This window comes from Ostrinia furnacalis, unplaced genomic scaffold (genome assembly GCF_004193835.3).
Source record: "Ostrinia furnacalis isolate ACB-3 unplaced genomic scaffold, ASM419383v2 OfSCF0183, whole genome shotgun sequence".
In the NCBI taxonomy this organism is placed as follows: domain Eukaryota; kingdom Metazoa; phylum Arthropoda; class Insecta; order Lepidoptera; family Crambidae; genus Ostrinia; species Ostrinia furnacalis.
This window is the reverse complement of record NW_021130422.1, coordinates 643,426-662,162: the sequence shown is the minus strand read 5'-3', so window position 1 is coordinate 662,162 and position 18,737 is coordinate 643,426. Positions and strand designations below refer to the sequence as shown.

General features: G+C 38.0%; 1 protein-coding gene across 1 annotated transcript in view; it reads left to right on the top strand.

Annotated features, from left to right (window-relative positions):
* Dad (Daughters against dpp) overlaps positions 1-17,670 on the top strand; it is a 31,853-nt gene extending 14,183 nt beyond the window's left edge. The window contains exons 3-5 of the mRNA XM_028305546.1: positions 9,146-9,226; positions 15,422-15,606; positions 16,926-17,670. Of these exons, the coding sequence (XP_028161347.1) occupies positions 9,146-9,226; positions 15,422-15,606; positions 16,926-17,270 (611 nt within the window). The 3' untranslated portion in view covers positions 17,271-17,670. The remainder of the gene's footprint in view (positions 1-9,145; positions 9,227-15,421; positions 15,607-16,925) is intronic.
* The last annotated feature ends 1,067 nt before the right edge of the window (positions 17,671-18,737 follow it).

The following is an 18,737-nucleotide window of genomic DNA, read 5'->3' as shown; positions in this document are numbered from 1 at the left end:
GATTCTGTATAAATCACCGCTAATGTTAAGCTCAGTAAATGACTGATGATTGTTTAATTTATAGTTTAGAATCCGTTGATTTTAAGAGCGGTATTGATATTATTCATAAGTTTTTGATGTGTGGAAAAATTTAAATAAACACCTTATCAATGAGAACAAAGTTAATTCTCCTTATCACAACCAAAGAGGTAATCTAAAATGATATTTAAATATTTAGCATGAAAATCACTCAAAATTGTTATCATGATTTATCAGTATTTATTGGAAGTAGTGTTACTCTGGCGTGAACAGCCAAACATTCTCGTTTCCCATGTCAAATTTATAATTGACTTGCCTAAACACTGGAAAATTAATGAAGATAACTGCGCGATAAATAAAGTGATATTTATGTGTGAAATATTACTTTCACGCCGTCTGATGGACTGGTATAATATATCAAACTAAAATATGACGTTGTGTTTCAACTTAAATGTTTATCAAGCGTTTTTATAGAAAATTATTAAGATTATTAAAAAGATTGTCTCGAGTTGCCAGCGGTTTCACATGATAATAAGAATGATGGTTATAATGAAAAGATATTCAAGTCCCATACCAAAAATGATTATAAACTTATGATTGAGCTTCTCAACGTATCACAAATCACAGGCTTGTCTCTAAGTTTGCCTTTGAATCGAGATTTGAGTATTGTTTACGATGTACTTACCTGTCTTACGAATTCGCCGAACTTGAAAAGAACTTGATTGTTCGTTAGGCGGTGGAAAATTTCAATTAATTCCTAGATTTTCTGCCTCTCACATTCAAGCAAAAACTTGCCTTGTTTACATCAATCCAGTATAAGATGAAGCGATAGCAGCGCGTGCGCAATAGCTTACCTATTAAATACCTAGCAGTTGCTAAATGTAAGCCAGACTCGTTCCGAAGCTTACGTCGTGTCGTGTCTTGCGCGACACTCCCATACCAGGACCATGGGTTTTATGATCTTTATACAAATGTCGCTATTAGCATATGAACTTCATTTTATTTCAGAATGTTGTTCCCAACTTTTGCAGTTAACATTATCGATATTTCCGATTAAATCGAATAAGATACGAATAATACAAATCTCTCAATGTTGTTTTGTGTTTCCAACTCCTGTAAGAAGCTTAATTATGACGGACTAGCTAACTGGTTCCCCAGTTTGAATGCAGTTACCTGAACTGCATTCAAATCCATCAAGCCGTTTGTAAAATATGTACAAACAAAAATACATCGGACGTCACAAACGCGCCGCGGCAGCGAAACGTGAAGATAAACGATCGGCGCATTAGCGACTCGCGCGCAGCCCTACCGGCTGCATTCCGACCCGCCGCCATCTTAAAACTACATTATTAATGCCTACGGTTACGGCAAACATCAGACCGGGCTTTTTTCACGGCACCACACTGAGCCGGAATATATTTGTTTTTAATAAAGACCCTCGCGGTGAAATTTCGGCATTAGGGACATGTCCATTAGTTTCGACAGTTGGTATTTGATGCTGTCAATGGGAAAGTATTAGCGGCACGAGCTAGGGATTGTATTGTTCGATTTGGTGAAGGTTCAAACCATCTGTAACTTGAATGAATTGTTTTCCTATCTATCTAATAGTCGCATTAGAATGTGACTTACAAACCAGATTGAAAAATGAAAATATATTTATTGCCAGAATCAAACAATACAATAACTAAAAGACAGACCTCCACACTAGGCATTGCCTGTCCTTCTTACAAAATTCAAATTCTAGCTCATTCAAACATTATCCTACTAGATTGCCTGTCTTATTTCTTTCTTTATACACCAGTACTTAATGATGTCGTAACTTTAATAAAATTCATCTTATTATACGACTTGTTCATGCCCTTATAGAACTTTAGCCCAATCTAGATTTTTCTTCCCATGGATATGCCAGAAACGTGCAAGAAAATGCTTTAAAAGAATTTCGAACAGTGCAAATTGCACGCTTTAAATGTTATGATCCTGCGTCACAGGAAATCCCATCGTCACAATCAATGGAGCGGCGGGAGGCATTGTGGTATTCCCTCTGTCCTCATCATAGGGTTTCCCGAGGGTTTGGGCCCTCCTGGCGCCCGTCTGCTTTGGCGGAGGGTTCCTTCAGCTTGTTTGTTGATTAAAAGCTCATTTAGGGGCGTGTCAGCTGATTAGCATGTCCTGATACAGTTAATGATATGACGTTTTAATAGCTGTTTTAAATGACACTAATTTGAAGAATGTTAATATTCAAAATGTTTGCATAAAATTGAACGAAACGGTGAAAAGAGTTTGACGTTGGAATTTATTGTTTTACACGTGTTTCCCATTTCCATTAATATCCTGTTGTTTATTTATTCTTCGATAAGACAGATTTTTGGCAGACACAAGATTCTTAGTATAAAATTTATGAAAAGCTCCCAAGTACCTAATTTTATCAATGGCAAACCAAAACAGGATCCGACAATGGATCCAAATGGGCCGCCATATCACGCCAATCCGTAATTCTAATCGGGTCCAATATCCTGTCCCATTACTGAATGAATGGCTACAATTTGGGTCCTTTTTTGATACGGGTGACATTGACATTCCGGTGCCATTACCTTTCTCACGCGGTTCCCGGGCCATTCATCCGGAGATTACCTGGGGTATTGGACTTTAAAGGTACCGTGGTGGGCCGAGAGTGGCCCGGGTCGTATCGCGCGATAAGGGCGTTTTCCATTAGCACTATCGTCACGTTATCGCGGCGCCGGCGCCGCTCGCTGACACAATTATAGCTACGGTAGTGATGTGCGATTTCTGCGTTTGTGTGCATGATTTGAGCCGTATCCAAAACATCGCGAATTCGTGACATTATCGTGCCAAATGCTAATGATGACTATGTTTGGGGATCTAATATTGATAAGATACTACTATCAATGTTATAATGATTAATGTAACAATAACTAAAAAAAAACCCTGAAATTCTTGAACTTGTGCAGAATTTAGATTAGATGACTTTTCTTGAGATAATAGAAAATATAATCATCTTTCTAGAAAACAGCATGCTTTTTATTTCATTTGAACGTAAAATAAACCAAAAACAATGGAATGACGATGTTCTTTTTTATTTTGCCGATCTCTCGCTTATAATAAATGTAATATGCATGTCTCAATAGCCCAATATGCGTTTAGCAACTTGTCTGACTGGTCGCAATGTCTGTCTGACCTTATCGAGCACCGAATCATGCGCACATCCCTACTGTGTTTGTCTTGGTGGAACCACGGAACTCATTAGGTACCGAACCTGCGGCCCGACTTGTTCTCTTCATGCATAAACAAATTTCTTAGGCAAATTAACTCGTACCTGGAATTCTACTTCGCCAAGTTTTAAATTGCTTCTGAATGACTTCAAAAGTCTATGATCGAATTGCCTAAGTTGATAGCTGGCTGGAACTTATTTATAGAAAGGGTAAGGAGCAGATGGGCATTTGATGGATATGACAAAGTCGTCTGCCACCTGCGACATAATGATGATTGTGATAAAGACCTAACAATTTAATGTTCTGCTGTAATAGAACATGAAATGTCAACTTAACTAGAAAATACTTACTAAGAATTAACTTCAGTTGGTAGGTGCAAAACGAATGTCAATCATTTAGTTGAGTTTAATTGAACACTAAACTATGCAGCTGAAATAAAATGTATTATCCACATCATACTCATGAATTTTATGATAAGTCGAAGCGACAATTCATTCGCTGTTCTTGATTCGCCATCAACGTTATAATAATTCGTCAAAATTCGTTGTGCTAATAAAACGCGTCACCGTTTAGTCGCGAGTGGGTTTGTTTTTAATTTTAATATTTTTATTGGCGGAGGCGTCGCTGCGGCGCCTGCCTCCGATTTTGTAATCTCCACGTTTTAGCCTGAGTGAGTCCGATAGCATACTTTTGGAGACGGTAATGCATCTGATGGGCTTTTTATCATTATGAGACAAGATCCTAAAAGCACTTTAGGCTGGCTGTACACTATACCTGAGCGAGCTATCATGTTCTTTTTTCGAAGCTTATAGTCCAGTCAATGAATGCCTTAACGACGGTGTAGAGAGAAATCCGTGGAACACAATTTCTGACCTCGGGACTTTATTTAGCCTAGTTAGGTGGTGAACATAGCAAAAGTCCCCGCCCTTAGCCCTTGAGCCGGCAGGGAGAGGGGGGTTTAAAGGTACCACTTTTCGGTTTTTCGCTTAATCCTCGGAAACTATGCGTCCTAGTAACATGACTACTATGAACCAAAAAAAGCTTATTCAATTTTCTACAGGCGAGACTGTGAAGTTTTTCTATATCTTGTATAGTTTTTGCGGCATCTGCTCTAGAAGGTCTGTAAAATTGGAAATTTAATTTTTGTCTTACATGTTCCTATCAGGAGAAAATCGACTAAATCAACATTGAGCAAACACTGTAGACATGCAGGAGCATGTTAAGCCTAGTTCCAGGGAGGGGACTGCACCGTGCGTATATTTAGACGAACCAATTGGAGCCACTTTTGACTCCTCATCATTCAAAAACTACTGTGCATTAACTCTTCAAATTTGGCTCATGTATTGAGACTTGCAAGATAAACATCAGCTTAAAATTTCATAAATATACCTCAAACGGTTATTTAGGTATATATATTATATGCTTTATTGACTGGACTATTAAAAGCGAAGGCATTGTTCGGTGAATTATTGTTTTGCCTTAACGTCCATAGGCATAAGGCATCCCTTAATCCTTGGAACACACATTTTTTTTTATTAATCGTGAAACCAAAATAGTTTCAATAATTTTCATCGCACCTTTTTGCTGTTCTTAGTATAATTTCGGCACACATCAGTCTCCTTCTAGTTTAGATTCGTCCATTTCGGCTCTAGTCTTTTACAATCTTGTTTAGCTTCTTCCACTTTTCTAGAAATCGTCTAGCCTGGTCAATCAAAAGAGGTCCGCATTTGATGTGCCTCCGCCCCGTCACCGCGTGATTTATAGTGTGCCGTGAGACAGTTTTATTGTTCCACCGGTGAGTCAGGCCTGACGGGCCTCCAACCGCTCTCATGGCCCGGCCCGGTTAGCTATGCCCTATTCGGCGAATTTAACTCTTGTTTTGATTGTCATCTCTTTTGGAATTGCTTTATTCTTTTGTTTTTTAGTCTATTCCGATTGAAATAATTTTATTCAGTAATTTTGAATATCTTAGCCTAGGCGCAGACCATCGATTTTTCGACGGCCGATAGTTTAGTCGGGCAGTTGATCAGTATTGGTATGGGCATGTATGGAAGTGCTCACATTATTCCGATTTGATTTGGCCGATTCTTCATACAATTTAAAATCGGGCACAACTATCGGCTAACTAAAAATCGAAGGTCTGCGCCTAGTCTTACTATTCGTGGTTTTAAAGTTTTTATTCTAAATCCAATAAATTCATTCACATGCAGCTCAAGAAATAATTATGTGTAAATTATTTTATGATCAATCGACGAAAATACTACTTACACAGTTTTGGTTTGTTTGTAAACATCGTCGATTTTCCATCAATCAGGAATGTGTGAGATCTGATGAATTATCTGCATAACAAACAGCATTTCCCTCAGAACCTTTTAATAATACGGAGAATGTTATTATAAACGAATAACAATATTGTTTTTGCACCGAACGGTGCATTTGTGTAAACCATCCTACACGTGGACCGCATCGGTTTCACAACAACTGAATCTTAGATAACATTTTGCATGTTTTCAAACAAAGTTTTGTTTTTGTTTTGTTTTTTAACACCAAGTTGTTCCTGACCGTGTTGACAGTCTCTTTCTTCGATTAGCCTTTCTTTTCCACCTGTTTGTTTCATAACACTACATGTTAAATACATAAGGAAAGAGTGTATTGAAAGTATATGCACAAAATATTTGATTATTTGCGGTTGTTTAAGGTGGGTAGGTTCTTATTTTTTGTTTTGTTCGCGGGTACATTCTGCTGTCTTATCAATGCTGAAGCTGATCTGGGTATCAACAAGAGGAGATCATTATAAGGACGAATTGATTAAACAATACTAATCTGATTGTACTTATTACGTATAATGTGTGACTAAAGGCAGTCCTCGGCAGTGTTTTTTAGCATTATCATAGATTAAAGGATAAAGATAAAACTCGGGCTACCGTGCCTCTTGGCGGTATTACACGCTCGTTTGTACAGAGGGGTTACTTTGAAAAAGTTATTCAAAGTTTCGAATGTTGTCATTCCTCTCATACAAACCGAGATGCCAGCATGAGCGATGGTGACAGATAGACCCGAAACTACGTAAAAAGTGTTTCGGGGTAGCCCTGTAGGCTCTTGGATTTTTTTTTAATAAAAAGCGTTTGGAGTTTCGCGCTAAAAATGCTTTGAAGATTTTTCTTATATTATCATAAAGGGGTAAACCGTGAATTGTCCTAAAGAAATCGGACTGGCTTTTAACCAAGAAGTAAGAAAATTTTGAGTTTTTGCCAACTCGTTCCTATTGTTTGTGTATAGTTGACAGTAACTGCTGGTCATTACTAACAATAACTGATGGACTATGTACCTTTGAACCTAGTGTGTAACCACATTTATTGTCTACAATCACTTGATTGGTAACACGTCCACTTAGAGGTGTTACTCCGTTTGTGTGTGTATTTTCAGGTGTATGTGTCTCTTGTCATTCATGAATGAGAGGTAAGGGAGTATCCTAAAATAAGGGGTTAGCGTTAGGGATTAACCCTGTAGATTTTTATGGATACAGATAGATGGAGGTATGACTTGAAAAACTACAGGGTTGCCCAATAGACTTGCTTCTCTTGTAGTGTCTTCGGAAACTTTTTCCTCACCCCAAACGATGGGATTTTGGACGTGACACAAAAGCATTCGGTCAGTGTATTAATGAAAGTTTAAAATAACTAAGGCGTCACTGCTCAACAATACCGAGAACAGTTTAGCAACGCAAGAAAGACCTAATGTGATCTAATTGAGCACATATTCCGTTTTAATTGTTTTATCTCGCTCTATCGAGCGTGACGTCATTGTTATTTCGACTTATTTTTTATCGCGAACACTTTTCGACCCGTGTGGTCTAAATTCTGGCGGTTCACACATATAAATAGAAATCTGTCTGTGTATGCTGACCTTGGTTTGATCACTATGTAAAACATGTGATACTATATACGGCCACCACTACATAGAATGTGTATGTATGCATGGGGCTACTAATGGTTGTAAATTTTAAAGTTATTTTATAGTGTTTTTCATTGACCAGGATTTGAATTAGAATTTTTAAATTTCTTAGAATTTGCTTTCGAAGGCCGGCTCCAACCGAAATCGTTTTTTTAAGCGTGTTTGTATTGTTTTAATTACCTACCTACTTATTAATATGCATGTGACAAAATAAAGTCATAGAAGGCTATAATTTTATTAGGCATTTATGCATGTGTACCTAATTTACAAAATGCAAATATGAGTTCATGGCATTTTGGATCTGTCTGGTGGTCATGGGGATGGTGTTTATGAAATTATGCCTGTATTAACTAAAACCCTGAATATACCTACTTATAGCTGGTTTTATGGTCGTTGCTCCATATCAATGTAACCGTACAACATCCATTTGAATGGATCATAATAAGATTATCCTTTATTTATTCGGAACCTCCGACTCACATTCATCAATTCATTCATACGTTGATTAGACTATGCCATAATTAACTCCTGGGTGTTAGGCCTAGTGTACATCTGTGACGAGTCGCAGAGTGTACTATAGTAACGTAATGTCTAACACAAAAACAAGTGTGTTTTGTTACATTTGGATACTCTATCTATAATGTCAATTCTGCATTTTAACTTCTATTCTTAACTTTCCTATTGATACTATGAAGAGTATAAGGGTTAAAGTGATTCATACTACAATCGAAAAGTAGATTTTGTCAAAAAAATCTACTGCAAAGGTATGGATGGACTGGACGCGATGAAACGATCAAACGACATTAAAAACAGGGTTCGAAAATATCCGATATTTATTATAAATATCAAAATATCCGATATTTATGATATATATCCGATATATATCAACTTTGATATATATCAAATTTGTATGAAAGCTATACTATTATTTTATTGTATTATTTATGAATACCATTGCATATGTGTTACATAATGATGTTTTTAATGTTTTTAAAACTTAAAATCAGACAAATAAAGCAAAAACATAAAATCTTCTTGTAAATACGGCAAAATCAACTAAAAAACAAAAATCTTATGTCAAAAAGTACAAATACAGTTACAAATTTTAAAAATTGATATATATCATCAAAACCGGCTGGATATATATCGGATATATATCCGATATATATCAAGATATATATCCCTTGATATATATCCTCGAACCCTGATTAAAAACACTCAAAATGTCTATGATTTGAGGCAATAAATCAAGATTTATTAATTGAGCATAGTCTCAAAATTTGGGCCTTATGACGAACCCAACCGTGTGCACTACGTCCAACAATCGTCCGCCGCAGAGGGCGCGTGTGCGCAGGTGTCAGTGTGATGTCATAGCGAAACTTGACATACTGGTCCTTCGGCTCGCACTGGCCAGTTTTTATCTATTGATTACCTCTGTATGGGGCAGACTCATTTAAAATAGTATTATTTAATACGCTAAAACAATTGAATCGTCTCTTTATGTTTGGATTAGGAATCTTGTTCATACAAATAGCTTAATACTTTGCAAAACAAATGGCCATTTAAAATATTAACTTTTTTCTAAGAAGTTTATAAATTGAGTAACTTAAGGATTTGACAGCCTTTAAGCTTTGTATTTTTAACCAACTTCGTGCTGAATGCTACGGTTGCTGGCTTGAATCATAGCAAATGTTAGTACCTACCTACAATGTTGATTCTCGCACTACCCTCAGTTAACGAAGTTTTTATTTTTTTAATATTTATGTACCGATAGTTTATTTCGTCATTATTATTTTTATCTATTGACCAATCCATGTTATAAGCTTAGAATGCCAAGTTAAATTATTATAAAAGTCACAGTGCATAGTTTCTTTTGATGCCAAACGATGGTGGTAAGTGGTATCATAGTTCATGTGATTGACGGTGTTTCTCGTTGTTTCCAGAGCATGGTGAGAGCACAGAGGACGCAAGGAGGACCGACCACGAGCGGCTAGTGAGCGGCTCCCTCGCCACTGACGGCGAAGGTAAATACAACCAAACTCTTCTACATTCTTCTTCTTTTCGTGTCGACAACAAACCTACACAGTGTCAGCCCAAAACTCCGCCACAAGAGTGGCGTTGTCAGTAGCAGTCATCAAATCCTCCTGAGTGCAGTTGCTTGGGCACTCAGGGCATGATATCAGGTGCTTCATCGACTGGGGAACAAAACCGCACCTGCACTCCATGTTTAAGCCATCCAAGAATCCCCACCTGACCAGATTAAAAGTTCTTCATCATCTAAATCTTCTACATTAAAAGAATGCTTCTTTACTCATGTGCTTCTACTAAGAAACGGGATTATACCCACCTCTCGTTCCCACCGCTGCAACTTCTGTGTAGCCAGATCTAAAGCTTGACCGCCATAAAAAACCCAACCAATTAAGGTCAAGTTTGTCCCGGGGGAAAGTTAAACTGTCATTTATTTGGAAAGTTAAACTGCTTCTACTAAGAAAGAAGACACCCCGCAGAATACCGACCTTTAGTTTGGTCGAGCTGGTATGATGAACATAGAACTTCCATAGAAATACACACATTACACCAATTTATTATCGGCCGATTCCTCATACAATTTGGAAGTCGACCGAACTATTGATACCTACCTAACTAAAATTCGTTAGTCTGCAGGATGCCTAAGATCAGAATTAATTTATTTTTACTTAAAATAACGTCAAATCTCGAAAACTAACTACCTACCCACGTATTTGAAAACATTTTTCGGTCTACAGAACCGGTTTAATTGTTAGTTTAGTCTACTTGCAAGTCAACCATCGCGGATCTCGTGGTGCATCTTTACTTTGCCTGTTTCCCTTGACTTGATGGTCCTATCATAGGACCCCTGTGTCCCCTAGATGGGGCAGAGGGCTCCCACAGCAGTCCTCCATCGCGAGCTTCGCGTTTGATCTCGCTCTCCTCTTTCCCTTGCTAAACTAATTACTTTTTGATATTTTTTTATAACTTCATAGCTTCATGAACAAATACTCGTATCTCAGTCCAGCACAGCCTGTCAGCAATAAAGTATTAAACAAGTTTCAAGTCCCAGTCTCAGCCGAAGACAGTTTCAGGTTAAATAATTTCCACCAGCTCTTCGAGCGGTGCATTACATAAGTAAGCAGGGTAACGACCTAACCTAGCACTGTCATGGTTTTACGTAGTTGTCAACTTTGCACTGAAGATCCTGGTCGATATTACAAGCTTTTCATTTGTATAGTTAAACTATCTGAATAGAAATGATTAGTTGCTGAAATCATTACTAAGTTTACCACGAAAGTTTAGATTGCTTTAATTGGCAAAAAAGGTTCAGGTAGGCACTTACTGTAAAAATGTTTTTCACAAATGAAAAGTAAAATGATATTTGTGTAAATTGCCAATTACAAATGTTAAAATAAAAGAAAGTGCCACAAATCTCTTTCCGCTCCTTATACTCTGGAAGACTAATCAGGAAACTGAATTTCAGCCAACCCTTAAACCAAAACCAGATGAAAATGACTAAGTCACACCTCTGTGACTTCCCCAAGCACACAAAAAAAAAACTCTTCAATCAATAAGACTATTCGCGAAAGGTCATAGGTTTGGTTTTGTAAGACAGGGACAAGTCCCACCACTCGTCCCCACAATCATTCTTAGCTTGACTTCATTAGAGCTACCAGCTTGACAGTCCCAGAGCTAACTTCAGAACTAACGGCATTTTATCTGTGGTTCAGGTAGTAGGTACTAGTACTTATTCTGTGCTTCAGTTTACTATTAAAAACTCTCAAAAAACTCATTTATTTATGCATGTAGGCTTTTAAAAAGCACTTTTACACGTCCCAGTATTAATCCTACCACTGCTGCTATTGCATCAGGACAGAGTGCTGAGAAGAAGCACCGCATGAAACTCAGTCACTATTGTCAGCCTCTTTTTCAAGTGTTTACAGACTTTAATAGTTTACATAGTTATAAATACTTATGTATTACTATCTGGAGTAGTCTTTTAACAGGCACATCTCCCCATCACCATCCTTTTACACCTTAATTCTTTGCAAAACATCAATGTTAAAGTTTCACCACCAATCCCAGTCCAGCCCCAAACCACCAGCCAACCTTGACGATCGATGGCGGCCGGCGCGTCGGCGCCACGCGTGTACCATTTTTCATGGCTCCGGCTGGTGGTATTAAGGCGATAGGTGAGGTAAAACTGCAAAATAGACCTCTCTTTGAATCCCTACTCCTCCTAAATGGATGATCCAAACAAGAAAAAAAAATATGTGTGAGATGTATAATATCTTAAACTAAAAAATTGTTGTTCGTTTTTTTTGTTACAACTATTAGTTTTGACAGAAAAAATTCTTAACTTTCTTCTAATTTCACCAAAGAAATTTCCTACTCCTCCTAAACGGCTGAAGCGATTTTAATGATTCTTTCACCAAATGATAGAAAATTTAATTATCTAAAAAATTGTTGTTCATTTTTTTTCAAAAATAATGTATTACGTGTCATACATTCAAAATACCCTGTAATTTCCACACGCGGGCCGCGCGAATGCGGGAGCTCAGTCTTTCACTAGCGTTCGCACGGGGAGGCTGTGTCGCACATCGGCACGCTCCGCTTCTTTGTTTTTCTATAAAGAATTTGGAGAAAGTAAAGTCTTAAATTGTATTCGATGATCAAAAATATTTTATTCAATGTTGACCGATATTTGACCAATATTTTGAATACCTGCACAGACAGACATTTACATTTAGGTAGGTACTCGTACACACACTTAAAAACTGTTAGAAGCTCACTTAGACACACGAATATCGTCAGCCTAACTTTCAAACTGCTCAGGTATGTCCCTTTTTGCAAACTTTACAGTAGGAAATAACTGTTTATTTTTCATAGTTATGGTACTAATTAAAGTATAATGATGTCTAATTGAAATATAATCATTCATCGCAATTTTTTTCGATCTGCGTAAATTAAAATCGAGTTAACATTCCCGTAGGCAGTTATGTTAGAATTGGCAGCGCTTCGCATCTGTATTCTGAGCGCACTTTGGTATCGGGCAGAAGCGCGGGCGCGCGGCGTGAGGCGCGTTGTCTCGCTCTAATGCTCAAGGTCGTTCGGCCATGTAATCGCCTTAACTGGAAAGTGCGAACTTTCGCAGGTCCTATACACTGGATACTTTTAATAAACTCTTAATTACTCATTTTCTTTTTGCAAGTAGGCTTTTAAAAAGCACTTTTACACGTCTCAGTATTAACCCTCCCACTGTTTCGGGACAATAAATGGTGTTATAACACCTAGATTTCCAAACTTATTTAAGACGCGCCCCCTTTCGACCATACAAAAATTCCGCGCCCCCTCTCCTCCAGTCAAGATTATTTATTGGTCAAATCGAGCAGTCTGGAATGCATTCTCTCAGCGGTCGCAGTTGTCATTCACTTCGTCTAAAGTGAGAGAAAAATCATAGAAAAACAAAGTCTAGTTTGATGTGCTTGAAAATCAATGTAATAGTTAGTTGGAAGTGCCTCACTTTTCTTGAGCTTAAGTACTCGGTTTCTAGGCGTTATAATTCTATGACTGGTAGTTTTTGAGAGGTGTGTCAGTGAATTTTGTGTGTAGAGGGTGCTTTGGGTATCACGATAACGATAATCTTTCATTGTCAAACTGAAAGCTATTGCAATGTAGTATGAAAATTTTGAATTTATTTATTTATTGATGAATGGCGTTGTGGTTCAGTCATATCCAACTACCTACTAGGCCAGTAGTGGCGGGTTCAATTCCAGTATAATACAAAAAACGTGTGCATTAACATTGGTATTGTCCTAAATGTTTTATGTGCATAACACCTACATTATCACAGTATTATTATGAATGCATTTACAAAAAAAAGTATTATTTAATGTTTAAATTCATTGTCTAGTCTACGTCATAGCAGGTACAAGCTTTGTCTAAATTAATGTCGAAGGATAATAATTTAAAAAAGATGACATTTGCACTCTTTTACCACTTTTTTTAGCAATCATTATACCAAAACAAACTTTTCTCAAGCATGGTTGACATTATTATTATCAGGGATCCAGATGAACTGAGTGTAGTAAAAGTTTCTAAACTTATTACTGGCACAAAGTTTCCGTGAATTAACTGCAAATACTTCCGTCAACTGGTTGAATTTGGTGAAAAGTAAAACGTAGACACGAAGAGGTTGGGTCGATAGAAAATAATAATATTGCTGCATGGTGTTTAACCTTGGTGTTACCTAAAGCCTGTCATCAGTGTCTGTGGTAACTAAGCTTGTACTAGTTATTTATTCTGTCATTGTTACCTACCTAGCTAGTTAGCATCGATTTCCTAACTAATAAAAAAAGCGTTTGTTGAAGATTTTAGTTTAAAGATGCGATGGGGTCTGCCTGAAATTAATAAGGACATAGGCTAGCTAGTTACGTTTTCATAAAAAACTTGAAGGTAGTCTTATCCACTGATTTATAGTTTTGACATATCAGCATTTCGATTGAGGCTTAGTGCGCGTGGACGCACAGGGTCTGTGTGTTCGATTTGCTAATTTACTTAAGCAAGCATCGTTTTTGAATATGGGTGTTTGTGATTGAGGTTTTATTTTAAAAGGTTTCTCGGCACTGGCTCATTTATTGTCCTGAAGCAGTGGTAGGGTTAATACTGGGACGTGTAAAAGTGCTTTTTTAATGCCTATTTGCATCAATAAATGAGTTTTATTAAGTAAAAACAGATACTTGAGACCAGGTTTAGAGAAGCTACTAATTTATGCCATGTGGGTAAGTGCTAAATTATAAAACAGATACATAAAGTTCTATCGATTCCACCTATTGCATTTCCCTAATCCGGCCATAATTATTCCAAACGAGTGTCAATTGTATATCATCGATCTCATAGGTCCCGGTATTTGTGCGCGTTACATCATGGCGCCTCCAGTCGCGTGCGCATGCCAACTACGCGCGGGGAAAGTGCGCGATTGGTTCAACTATTCCTTTGTTATTTGTAATGTGATAGCCATAATGATCATGAAGGTTTAAAATAAATAAAGTGACAGATGGATGTGGAGGGTAGTTGAACAGAAAGCACGGTCGATCTCTTTTGATGCTTAGAATTTTGTGATAAAGTGTAGTGAAATGAAATTTTCAATAATGTCCAAATCTCAGCAGAACTCCTTTCAAGTCTTGTATCAAGTATAGTCACTTACCTACCTGAAAGAACAAATCATCGAAGATTTAATTCGGTATATTGCCATCTATCGGCGCCGCCATGTAAATCTATGAAGACATCATTTAGTTAGATCATTCCACTTTTCCCAAAACGTCCGTTGCTTACTTTAATAAGAAATCAATCAATAAAATGATCTACCGACAACCGTTCTCGTTGTGGTCGCATTCTAGGCCGACGTCAGGATTTCGTTCCTGGAATTTAATGCATTTCCGACCGGGCCAAAACGCTTCCGACTGGTTTACGGTGATAAGATTGATGAAAGTGAACTGGCATTTTAGTCTGCATGATCCGTGCAGTTATTTTGTTTTAATTATTATTTGTAATTTAAAAGTAATAAAACAAAATGTAAACCTGTATTTTGCTAGTTGCGTCGCCATTTTGTCGCATTCAATTTTTACACTTTCGAGCACTGAATTAGGACACTCAAAGTTATTAAAATTTCTATTGATTATTCTTGATACTTTAAGAGCTGTATAAGTCTTAAAATTTTCCCTTCTATACCAAAACAAAAGTAAAGTTCTGTTATCGAATACAAGCACAAAGTCTAGCATCAAGTAAAATGTGTTTTATGAACCTTGTCAGGCATGCAACTCGAGAGATATGAGCGTATTAATCCAGGAGTATAATTTGCCTCATATTCCCTCTCTTCTTTTAAAAAAAATCTGAACATTGGAGAAGGAGGAGAGCGTACTTCAATACGCTCTCCTCCCTCTTCCATGTTCCTCGTTCTTCCAAGTATAGACCCAATACACTGTTCTGACTTCTGTCCCATCTGTGAAATTTTGACAGGGGGGCGCCACCGTCAATACCGGATAGCTGGTTCCGATTTTTGCCATGTTGGAAACTATATAGTTGAACGATGGTAGCGCCTCCCTATCAATGAGTTTGGTGGGGCAGTTCAGTGTAGGTCATCTATACGAAGTAATAGTACTGATTCTGTGGTAGAAGTATTTTGACATATTCCTTCTCTCCTCTTCCAGAAAAGCAAACCTGGGAGACGGAATGGTGCAGGCTAGCATACTGGGAGCTGACGCAGCGCGTGGGCCGGCAGTTCGGCGTGCGCGGGCGCGCCGTGGACGTGTTCGGCGGCGCCTGCGCCTCCGGCCGCCGCGGGCTGTGCCTCGATGCGCTGGACCAGCGGCCCGACGCGCCTCAAGCTGACCAGGTTGGTTGTGCAACTTTATCTAGCTCAGCTAAGTCACATGACTGCGAAAATCCGATTTTCGGGCTTTAAAACCATTGTGGTCTCTCCCGTGGAGTAGGTATCTCTGAATTTAAAAGACTCAGTGTGTGGTGCATTGTAAGCCCGCAAGCTGGTAGGCTTTTTGGAAAGCAAGAAATATGGAGTAGCTCCACTCCATGCTTCAGAGGTAGCCTGTTAAGCTGCATTTCTGCCAAGTATGGTGGCTCTGTCCAACGATTAAGTAATTGATACTTCTTCAGCTATCAGACTTAGAATCCTCTTCCTTGACCGACCGTACCTGCCACCTCCTTCTGTGTACTATAGAGGAGAATAACAGTCACTATTGAAGAAATAAGAGAATAATCCTCGTTCATTCCATTAAAAAAATTTGAATACGTTTGCATTTAAGATAGTTTAGCAATTACGTCACTTATCAGCTCGTACCAGTGAATGTAACCGCTCCTGATTGCTTATCGGGTTCCTCGTAAACGAGGATCAGGCTCTCGCTTCTCGTGAAGGGAACCAAAGGTTACTGCAATGAGTTCTCATTAATCAATCATTTATCAAAATTAATTATATTTGCATCGCTTTGAAGCATGCCAATGTTATGAAATTGATGGCATAGAATTAAATTATTACATAACTTTAGGCATATGTATGTCCTTTAAAAAGTATCTGATTCTAGCAATTCTTTACTGTGAAGATCTATAGGGTTAGTCCATCTTTAATGAATTGACATTATTTTGTGGCTTTACCTCTTTTTGTTGAAGGCTAAAGTAATCAGCTCGTGCTTCCTTTAGCCACAATTAAAACAAAATTTAAGTTGTATTTACAGTACACCAATGAGATGTGCTATCAATTACTAAGACAGTGTTGTCGATTAGCGTTGATTGCGATAGGGCATATTGATTCGGCGAGCGAGCGATAACCCCTGATACCGCGGCCGGCGGAGATGGCATTTTGTAATAAATTGAATAATATTGTTGTATTTACTTGGCGAATAAGTGTAAAGGCTTACGATTCTCTATGATATCGATAGCAGTATTTTCTTTTCCCACATCAATTTGCGATAAATTATGAATAAAAGCAGGCCTATTATAAAACCAATATAGAAATTTAGCTAGTAAGACTCAGACTTTAATGGTTCAAAAACATTTGCCTTTATTGGACAGCAATAACAGCGTTTTTTGGATTCTGTAGAAGTCATTCCAATAAGACTGCTGATAGCCAACTAAAATAATTTTAGAATTTAGTTTATTGATATTGACAGTATCTAACCAAACTCTTTTAATTCATTTCAGGTGCGAAAAACGCGGTCCAAAATCGGTCTTGGCGTGACCCTCTCTCTAGAGGCGGACGGCGTCTGGCTCTACAACCGGAGCCAAGAGCCCGTGTTCGTCAGCTCGCCGGCGCTCGACGCGGCCGCGGCCAAGGCGCTGCTGGTGTGGCGCGTGGCCCCCGGCCACTGCCTGTGCATCTTCGACCCCGCGTGCCCCCCGCCGGCCGTGTCCCTCCCGCACGTGGGCCCCGTGGACCCCCGCTCCGTGCGCATCTCCTTCGCCAAGGGCTGGGGGCCCAAGTACTCCCGCAGGGACGTCACCGCGTGCCCCTGCTGGCTCGAGGTCCTCCTGGCCCCTCCGAGCTGACGCAAGGACTAAAGTGCTCTGGCCGGCTGCCGCTTTCGGGAACACGACCCTTTTCGATGTACTTAAAACGGTACTCCCGAGTACAAAAGTCTGAAAGACAAATTGATACTTACCTCGTGTCCCCAAAAACAGCAGTCACCACGGTGAACTCACAAACTACAGTGCAGTGCAAAGACAATTTGAAATGAACTCATGTGAACGGTTTTTGTTTATTGTTGGACTTATTTAATTTAATTAATTTAAGTGTACACTTGGGGACGTCGAAAATAGATCACAATATTTAATTTTGCAATCATATTTTTTATTTTATTGGTCTTAAATACTTTTTACTCATATCAATAAATATTTAGACGGTTTTCTGTGTACCCAAGAGTATAATTTATGATATTTTAGTGCATCACACGCGTTGCACTACAATCGGACGGAACCCTTATTTAGGGTCATTCTTACGATCAAGTAGCGTGATGTATTTATTCATTTATTAAATCAATATGTTATCGTTTATAAATGTAAATAGAAATGATTTTAAATTAACCACGCGTACATAAATGAAGAGGCCTTGTAATTTATTTGCTAAATGAATTTCCAAAAATGTGTACATGCAAAAAATATTTATGAGAAAACATAGGGTATAAAACCATCTTCATTTTCATGACATTCTCGACTGCAATCATGCCTCATTGTTCATTTATCACCGGCTCGCATGTTCATCAGTTCGGCGACTCTCTCAGATTGGACCAGCCAATTTCGTCGAGGAGTTCCTAGTGCACCCGTTTTCTCCGCCACGGTAATTATGAGGCCTTACTCCGTGTAATAATGTACCATAATAGTCACTATACAATTTTCTGAAGTTGTATAATATTGTATAGAACTCGGCTTTAAGACAACGCGAGACTGTATATATAAAAGTTATATGTACTATAATATTTGTAATAAACTATTTATAATTATGAAATATGCCTTACCTTAGAATTTAAATTATTTAAGATTAGTGTATAGTTGTCACCGGAAAATAACAAGACTCGTAAGTTGATCAATTTTCTAGGTAGTTGATCAACTCTCGGAAAATAATAAACGGCAGTTGAAATGTACTATTTAACGCATTGAATTTTAGCTAGTTGGTCAACCTACGGTACCTATCCGTAATTTAATAATTTACTATATTGCTTCAAGTAAAATCATCCACAAATGGACCAATCGTTGCCCAGTGTACTATTTGACGGTACACTATTATCCGTCACTTAATACACTTTTCTCTGATTGGTCGACAGCATTAATTATAAGCATTTAGCAAGTGTTTATTCATAGAGTTACAAACACTTAGATATTTTGTTTTAATATATATATTTTAGAGATAGGGATATTCAAGTTCGTCTATGCTATATTAGGTTAAGTAAATGAAAAATGTCTAAAAAAATATATTGGAGCTCAGAGTTTTATGATTGTAAGTTATATTCATAATAAGTA